The sequence below is a fragment of the Camelus bactrianus genome, chromosome 22, assembly GCF_048773025.1.
Source record: "Camelus bactrianus isolate YW-2024 breed Bactrian camel chromosome 22, ASM4877302v1, whole genome shotgun sequence".
NCBI lineage: Eukaryota > Metazoa > Chordata > Mammalia > Artiodactyla > Camelidae > Camelus > Camelus bactrianus.
Window position 1 is genome coordinate 27,546,668 of NC_133560.1, and position 9,121 is coordinate 27,555,788.

The 9,121-nt window shown below is 45.1% G+C and overlaps 1 protein-coding gene across 1 annotated transcript; it reads left to right on the forward strand.

Annotated features, from left to right (window-relative positions):
- The first annotated feature begins 754 nt into the window (after positions 1–754).
- Positions 755–8,187, forward strand: CD70 (CD70 molecule). The gene is made up of 3 exons (XM_010966946.3): positions 755–2,041; positions 2,941–2,974; positions 5,207–8,187. Exons 1-3 carry the CDS (start codon positions 1,865–1,867, stop codon positions 5,584–5,586), a joined length of 591 nt encoding a protein of 196 aa, XP_010965248.3. The 5' UTR covers positions 755–1,864; the 3' UTR covers positions 5,587–8,187.
- Positions 8,188–9,121: the final 934 nt, after the last annotated feature.

A 9,121-nucleotide genomic window follows, 5' to 3' on the forward strand; every position in this document is an offset into this window, starting at 1 on the left:
GATTCCGCATACTTAACCGTTTTCTGGAGCAATTTTTTTTTTTTTTTTTTTTTTTTACTATGAATGGCTTTTAGCTAGATGGAGGTGGGAGAGGGACATTAGAAGGGCTACAATATATGAAAACAAACATATGTATGCTCACATATGATTGAAGCATTACACTGTACACCAGAAACTGACACAACACTGTAAACTGACTATACTTCAATAAATATATATATAATATATATATATATAAAGGGCTGCAAAAAACCATCAAAGGTTCAGAGTGGGGACCACCACAGGATGGGGACTGGACAGTCCTGGAGATGGAGTTACTGGAGGAGCTGGACTTTAGAACACAGCGAGGGTTTCACATAGTAAGAAGGAAGGCTGGGGACAATTCCTAGGATCACGCCCCTGTGCCAAGAGAGCTTGAGGTCCCTTTAAGGATGCTACTAGCTGAACCCCCAGACCTGGAATCCTAGGGCTTTCAGAAAGGGAACTCCCTTTTTAGTTGGGGAGTTTATGCTGAGCATCTGACTCCCAAGGTTCCTGACACCTTGGACTCCTCTCCTTCCTCCACTTGCCCTCCTATAGCAATGGAGACTGGAGGCTCCAGCTCTGAAATCTATTCCATGTCCCTCTCCTTCTCCTGTCCCCAGCTTCCCACCCACCCCCCGCCCTCGCAGGTCACGTTACTACGACTCCTCACTCTGGAATAAAAGTTTCAAACATCAGTGTCTACAGGCAGAGCCTCTAGGAACACAGCCATGTGCCCGTGTCGGATGCAGCCGGTGCCCATGGTGCCACGGCGAGTGGTCTGATTCACTGATACCAACTAGAACTGTCCCAGCCCCATGGAGCCCAGGTAGTCCTTCTCCATCTTGTAGTTATTGGTCCATGGCTGCTAGTTTCCTGAGGCTCCCAGAAGGGACTGCCATAAGCGAGTTGGCTTAAAACAACAGAAACTTACTTGCGCAGAGTTCTGGAGGCCAAGGGTCTGAAATCAAGGTGTCCGAAGGACTTTGCTCCCACCAAGGGCTTTAAGGGACAATCCTCTGTGGCCTCTTCCTGGCTTCTGGTGTTTGCCGACCATCCTTGGGGTTCTTTGGGGGTCGCCGTATCGCTCCAATGTCTGCCCCGGCTCCACGTGTCTCTCCTTTTCCGATAAAGTCACCATGGGGTTTAGGGTCCATCTTGTCCAGTGTGACCTAATGACATCTGCAAAGACCCTATTGCTACACGAGGTCCTGCACTGAGATTCTGGGCAGACATGAATTTGAGAGTGACAAATTCAAACCACTACAGTCATCAAGGACAGATGTCCTCCAAGAGCACGAGGGGAAGGACAGAGAGGCAGTGGGGTGTGTTTACAAGATCAGTCCAGGGAAGCGACCCTTCTTCTGCGTCTGTTCTCCTGTTGGGCAGATCAATCACGTGACCCCCAGGGCTGGTCCCACCACAAGCCAGGGAGGCTGGGAAGATGCAGGGGAACACACAGATATTTGGGGAGCCCTCCTCCATCCCTGGGTTCTGGCTGTACCTCTGGAGCCCAGCACATCATCTGGTTCATAGTAAATGCTCAATGCAAGTTTGTTGAATAAATGAATTACTTCCAGGAAAGTGGGAGAATAGCCAAATCAAAAAACTGGAGGGCACCCTGACCCTGTTCTCCTGTCGGCTGGGGACCAGCAGAAGCTGGAGGGGACTTCCCCGCACCATAGAACAAATCAAGTCCCTCTGACGGGCATTCCCAGGGTGGGGCGCAGTCGGTCCCTGGCAGGTTCAGGCAGGCAGAGAGGGCCCCGTAGCTGTGTGAGGGCTGGCTTCCTTCCCCCTTGCTGGCTGCCCTGTGCCCGCCCTCTGCCCTGCAGCACAACCGATGCGGCCGGCGTGGAGGACCATGCTAGCTGAGGAGCGCTCACGCTGCCAGGTGCCCGGCTGGCCCTGGACGCCCGTCCTGCGCGTCGCCTTGCTGCTGCTACTCACTGGCACGGTGATGTACTCCTTCTTCCACTGCCTGCGCTTCGCCGGGCAGCAGCAGCTAGATTCAGCTGTGGTAAGTCGAGAAGGGAGGACAGGAAAGCCACGAACACCTGCCACCTGCTCGCTCAGGAGCCTGGGGACCTCCTGGGGGGGGGGGCCTGGCCTGGGGGTAGGGGGTGCAGAGGGGAGCTGAGCCACAGGAAAGAGAATCGGCTCGGAGCAGAGGGGTGGTGAGCTAGAGCGCAAACAACCTAATAACCGAAAAGCAAAAACCAAAACCAAAAAAATAATCAGAGTGAAACGGATAAAACTCAGCCAGGGAGAAAGATCTGGAGGAATGGGACAGGAGAGAGCCCAGAACAGGGAGCTAAGGCAGGAGGCTGCCCCGCGGGGTCTGGAGAGTCAGTTCTGCCCCAGAGGTGAATCCCAGGTGGAGATCCCGCGGTGCGGGGTGTATCTGAGAGAGATGCATCCGATATGGGCAAGAAAAGTGACTCGTCTTCGGTGTTCCCCCGGCAGGCTGACTCAGAGGCTGCTGGGGGCTTCACGAACCAGGGAGGGGGGCGGTTCTGGGGCAAACGAGGACCAGAGGAAGCCTGGACACCCACCCCAGGACCTGACTTTGGGGGCTGCGTTGGGGGGTTTCCAGGGGAGAGGGGAAGGTTGTCCACAGCGCTCGCGTTCTGTCCTGGGTGCTAAGACGTTCCTTTGGAGGTCTTTTCTTTAAGTTCGCTGCTAGTTCAAACCTACTTCCTCTTTTGAGTTCTTAAAGGTCACAGTCAGCCGGGTGGGATCTGGATAGGAGGGTGGGCAGAGAAAAGAGAACTTGAGAGAGAGAGAGAGAGAGAGAGAGAGAGAGTGTGTGTGTGTGTGTGTGTGTGTGTGTGTTTGTGTGTTGGGGGGTTGGTGGGGGACAGTCAAGACCTCTGGTGCTTATATTCTAGCCCTCTTTTCTCTTTGTTTTTCTTCCAGTGGGACTTAGCTGAGCTCCAGCTAAATCACACAGGTAACACCAAGTGCACGTCTGTATTCGAGAAAGAGAAAAGGAGAGAGAAGGAAAGTGGGTGGGGCAGAGAGAGAGAGGGAAAGAGAAAGAGAAATTGAAAGAGAAAGGATGAAGGAAAGAGAGAAAGACAGGGAGATGGGGCGGTCTGTTTCTGCGTGAGGCCACCTTCTTCAGCGTTGTATTTTTCTCCCAGAGGAGCGACCAAACCAACCAAACCAGCGCCCACGGCAATCGCTCACATGCCTCCCTTCATACCATAAACGTGAAACGGGCAGCTACTGTGAGGCGGCCACCGTTCCAGGTGCCACCATAGCTAACAGAAGAGTCTGGAATCCCTGCCCTCTCAGTATTTCCCTTCTACCAAGGGGATCGGATAATAACTAAATGATCAAGTAAAACGTGTAGCCTGCCAAGTAGAGCAAAACACACACGTAGCGCATGTGAGAGGCCTGATAAGTAAGGGAGGGGCACCGGGCACGCCGGGTTCGGTTTGCCCTTGAAAATGGGGCCTTCGAGGAAGGTGCCCCTGATGAGGGGGTGTTAGAGCAAAGAGGTAAAGGAATGTGAGAGAGAACGCTCTTTGGCAGCCCCTCCCGGCCCCTCTCTAACCCTCTGTCTTCCTCTCTGGGTCTCCCACACTCATCCCCAGAGATCTGGGTGTGTGTTCGTGCCATTTTATAATGGAGGAAACCACTCGTCCTCTTTTTTTTTTTCCTCTTGGGCAATTTCTGTTCAGGCTGTTATAGCAGAATAACACAGACCAGGTAGCTTATAAACAAGACAGTCATTTCTCATGGTCCTGGAGGCTGGGAAGGTCAAGGTCGAGGCATCGGTAGTTCCGGTGTCTGGTGAGAGCCTTCCTCCTGGTTCAGAGACGGCCATCTTCTTGTTGTATCTTCACATGGTGGAAAGGAGAGTGCTCTCTGAGATCTCTCTCTCTCTCTCTTGCTCGCTCTTTTTTTTTTTTTTTTTTTTGTATTGAGATATAATTGACATGTAACACTGTATTAGTTGTGGATGTACAACATAGCGATTTGATATTTGCATATATTATAAACCTATCACCACCATGTCTCCTTAACACCCATCTCCGTACAGTTAGGATGTTTTGTTTTTGCTGCTGCTGAGAATTCTTAAGATCTCTCCTAGCAACTTTCAAATATACAGCACAGCAGCGTGAACTCCAGTTAGACATCCCCAGCTTCATCTAACTTCTTTGATTAAGGTTGTACCTTTTTCAACCATCTTCACCCACTTCCCCCACCCTCCATCCCCCACCTCCAGCAACTGAACTGTCCTCCTTATCTGTATCTGTGAGTCTGGGTTTTGCTTTGTTTTATTTTGTTTTAGATTCCACCTATGAGTGAGGTCGTCCGGCATTTGTCTTTGTCTGACTTATTTCACGTTGCATAATGCCCTCCAGGTCCATCTATGTTCTTGCAAATGGCAGAATTTCACTCTTTACTTTTTTGTGGCTGAATAATATTCAGCCATAAAAAATAATATATAATGTATTATTTGTATACATTATATATATTATATATATACATATATATATATACCACATCTTCTTTATCCATTCATATTCATCAGTGGATATGAACTTCACCTTCGTGATCTAATCACTTCCCACAGCCCCATCTTCCAACACCAGCCCCTTAGAGTTTAGTTTTTTTAAAACAATAATAAGAAAAAAATTTTTTGTCAATAATATACATTATTTTATCAATAATATATATTAATATCTAAGGAATGTGTAAACCAAATGAACTAAACTTTAAAATTGTACCAAAAGGAATAACAGAATACCTGAATGAAGGAACCCACTGCTTCAGTAGAAGCAAGAATTTAGTATTGCAATATAGGTTGCACCAAGTGATGTCTAATATCAACCTAATTAAAACTCCCAAATATGTTTCCTTTTTTATATATAGGAACACTTGAAATGCTTTACTTTTTGGCGGTGGAGTGGGGTGGGATGGAAAAATCTCAGTTAAATATTTATTAAGCTGACACATTCCCAGAATATTCAACCCGAATATTCAAGAACGTGTCAGTCATTTGGTCGCAGTCTTCCCTTTGGCTTCATAATTTTGGTAGTTTTTCTTCATAATTTAAGGGGGTTAGATTTCAACATAGGAGTTTGGGGCATTCCCCCGGCAGCACTCAGTTTCCCTAAACCTCCATCCTTCCACCCCTCCCCCCCACTGCCCCCCCCAACCCCGCCTCCAGGATCCCGGGAGGACCCGAGGCTGCGCTGGCAGGGGGGCCCGGCCCTGGGTCGCTCCTTCGTGCACGGGCCGGAACTGGACAACGGGCAGCTGCGTGTGCAGCGCAGCGGAATCTACAGGCTGCACATCCAGGTGACGCTGACCAACTGCTCCTCGACGGCCAGGCCGCACAGCGCCACCCTGACAGTGGGCATCTGCTCCCCCGCCGCCCACAGCATCAGCCTGCTGCGTCTCCACTTCGACCGCAGTTGCTCCGTTGCGTCCCAGCGCTTGACGCCCTTGGCCCGCGGGGACGTCCTCTGCACCAACCTGACTCTGCCCCTGCTGCCCTCCGGGAACGCTGATGAGACCTTCTTTGGGGTCCAGTGGGTACACCCCTGACCATTCCTGACCCAGCTTTGCTGGGAGTGATTTTAGTCTTTTTTCTTTTCTTCCATAGTATTTTATTTTATTGTATTGTATTTTATTGTATTTTATTTTATTTTTTTTTGATACAATTGCAAAGGCGATTGTTTTCTTAATCTCTGTTAAGAGATTTTTTTTTTATGTAGAATTTATTGCTTTACTTTAGTGAATTTGTTTTTATTTTAGTGAATCTGTTTACTAGTTCCAGTGTTATTTTTAGAATTTCTATTGACCTTTTTTGTCTTTCTTTCTTTCTTTCTTTCTTTCTTTCTTTCTTTCTTTCTTTCTTTCTTTCTTTCTTTCTTTCTTTCTTTCTTTCTTTCTTTCTTTCTTTCTTTCTTTCTTTCTTTCTTTCTTTCTTTCTTTCTTTCTTTTTTTTTTGGTGGAAGTACTGGGGATTGAACCCAGGACTTAGCGCATGCTGAACAGGCGCTCCACCAGTGAGCTTACCCAAGTCTGATACCATTTCTTATTCTTGTACGTACATAGGTCATTTCACGCCTCTATCTGTAGAATAAATTCCCAGAAGTGAAATGTCTGGGTCCAAAGGGTGTGTTTCTAATTTTGATACGTGTTTAACAAATTGGCCTTCACAGGTGTTGAACTAATTTAGGTTTTTAATCTGGTGTGTGTGAGCATGCTGCTTCATGCTATGTAAAATGAAGCCTTTCATTTGTTTTATTTCTAGTAAAAGAGGAACCTGTTTTTCTCCCCATGGACTTCAGAGTTACTTGAATCATTTGTATTTTCTGTAAAATCGTGTGTATACACTCTTTTTAAATTTTTATTTTTATTTTTTTAATTTTTCATTGAAGTGTAGTTGACTTACAATGTTAGTTTCAGCAAAGAGATTCAGTTGGACATATATATTTTTTTCTTTTCAGATTCACTTTTTTTTCTTTTCAGATTCATTTCCATTATGTTATTACAAGAAATTGAGTATAGTTCCCTGTGCTGTACAGTAAGTTCTTGTTGTTTATTTGTTTTATATAATGTGTGTCTTTTTTTAATTCAGGTGCAATTCACATAACATACAATTAACCCTTTTAAAGGGGACGATTCAATGGCATTTATTAGTACATTTGCATAACTATACTCAACATCTTGTAATAAGCCATAATGGAAAAGAATATGAAAAAGAATATGTCTATACATGTGTAAATAGCTGAATTACTTTACTGTACCCCAGAAATTAATACATTGTAAGTCAACTATACTTCAATTTTTAAAATTCAAAAATAAAAAAAAAAAAAATTGCTGTGCAACCACCACTTTTATCTAGTTCCAGAACATTTCCATCACCCAAGAGGAAACCTCATTCCTACTAACAGTTACTCTCTGTCCTCCCCCACCACTCCAGTCCCTGGCAACCACTGATCTGCATGCTATCTTTACAGATTTACCTCTTCTATATTTATGGGAATGGAATCATACCATTTTATTCTTCTGTGTCTGGCTTCTTTTATTTAGCATAAATGTTTTCAAGGGTCATCCCCATTGCAGTGTGTATCGGACTGTCATACTTTTTCTGGCCAAATAATATTCCATTGCCTGGATGGACCTCATTTTGCTTATCCATCATCTGTTGATAGACGTTTGGTTTGTCTCTACCTTTTGGCTGCTGTGAATTGCACTATGAACGTCAGTGTACATGTATCTATTTGAATCCTGTTGTCAATTCCTATGAAAATATATACCTAGGAATGGAATTTGCAGGTCCTTTGGTAATCCTGTTTAACTTTTTGAGAAACCACCAAATAGTTTTGCAGTGCACACATGTTTGCCCAGTTTTTGCAAATTTGAGCCAGCAAGCTTTAGTTTACTGTTTGGTCGAAGGTTTCTGTATGTTAAGGAAAATTCCTGTATGCTTCTGTATGTTAGCCTTTTATCTATAACTTGCATTGCAAGTATCTTCTCAGGTTATCTTTCACTTTTTGACGTTGCCTAAGATTTTTTTTCTTGCTGTGCAGACATTCTTTCTATTTGTACATCCTCGGACATACCTGTTTCTTCTTTAATGGCTTATGGATTTCCTGACCCAACACTCTCTCAAAGTCCACACTGCTCAAAATCGTTCTCAATTTAACCTGGCTTGAAGCTCACGCCCTGAGACCTCAGCTCTATCCTGGCACTATCACGGCACCCCCCCCCCAACTCCCTCCAAAAATTTTTAATTAATTAAGTAAGTAACGTGAAAATGACTTGAGCTTAAGAGCTCTGGCTTCTCACATATTACCAAACTTCTCCAAACCTCTTCCCTCCCATATACATATTTGTTTTCTTCCTTCCTCTTTCCTTCAAAACAATCACTTGTTTATTTCCTCTGCTATGGACACCAGAAACTAACCAGAAGCCACTAGATCATGCCCACCACTTTCCTGATCACTAAGTCCTCTAAGATATTAGAGGAACTTCTCCTCCTCAGCAGGGACAGAGATCTTGTTACTTAATGGAGGTATCAGTCAGTTCTCTGCTCTCCTCCCATCATCATGGAAACCGTCTAACCAAGGGACATCTGATCCTCAGACCTTATCTTGACTGTTATGAGTCAAGATTTAATCCTCTTGAATTATTAAAACTGCCACTTTGGTTTTCCTTTGGGTTTTGATGGAACCAGTTTCCTAAAGACGATTTGCCCGTGGAAATGGATCACCAATAAAGATCATAAAATAAGAATGATTGGGAAGGGAAGTGGGGGGAAGGGGGCAGGAAGGGGAGAAACATACAGGGGAAATTATATCTGGTCCTTTATAACATGCTTTAAAACAACATCAAATCCCTAAGGTGAGGATGGGGCAGGCCCATCACTTAAAAGTCTAAATTTCTTTCTTTCTCTCTGGTTTTATTGACTTCATAGTCTGTTTTAATTTCCATCCTCTGGGTGATGGCTGATCTCATTCTTACGTATGGTCTCCTTCCCCTCCTTTATTCATTCTTTCACTTCTTTCGCTTTCCTGCTTTTTTCCTCTTCTCTTCACCCCTTCCCCTCACTCTATCCTTAGTTCTTTGAGCCCCCCTCCCTGCTCCTGCCCCTACCACAGTTTGGGGACTATGTGCAGACTCCTCAAGCACCACAACAGTCATTTCTCTGGCCTCTGGTGGGGAGATGGGGAGGATTCTGGGGAAGAGAAGCGTTACCAATGACTCAAGTTAAAACCAGAATGAGAAAGGAGTCCCCTGGGAGTGCAGAGGTGAGCAGAAAGAGAAATCGATTTTTGTTCCTATAATAAGATGATGGATGTTCACAAATTTATTGTGATCATCATTTCATGATGTGAGTCAAATTACACTTACATCTTAAGCTTCTAACATGCTGTATATCAAATACATCTCAATAAAACTGGAGGGAAAAAAACACAGTGAAATAGTCCCTCACACTTGTTAGAATGGCTGTCATCAAAAAGACAAGAGAACAAAACAGAAACAGACTCGCAGACATGGTAAACAATCTTACTGTTACCGGGGAAAGGGAGTGGGAAGGGATAAATTTGGGAGTTTGAGATTTACAAAT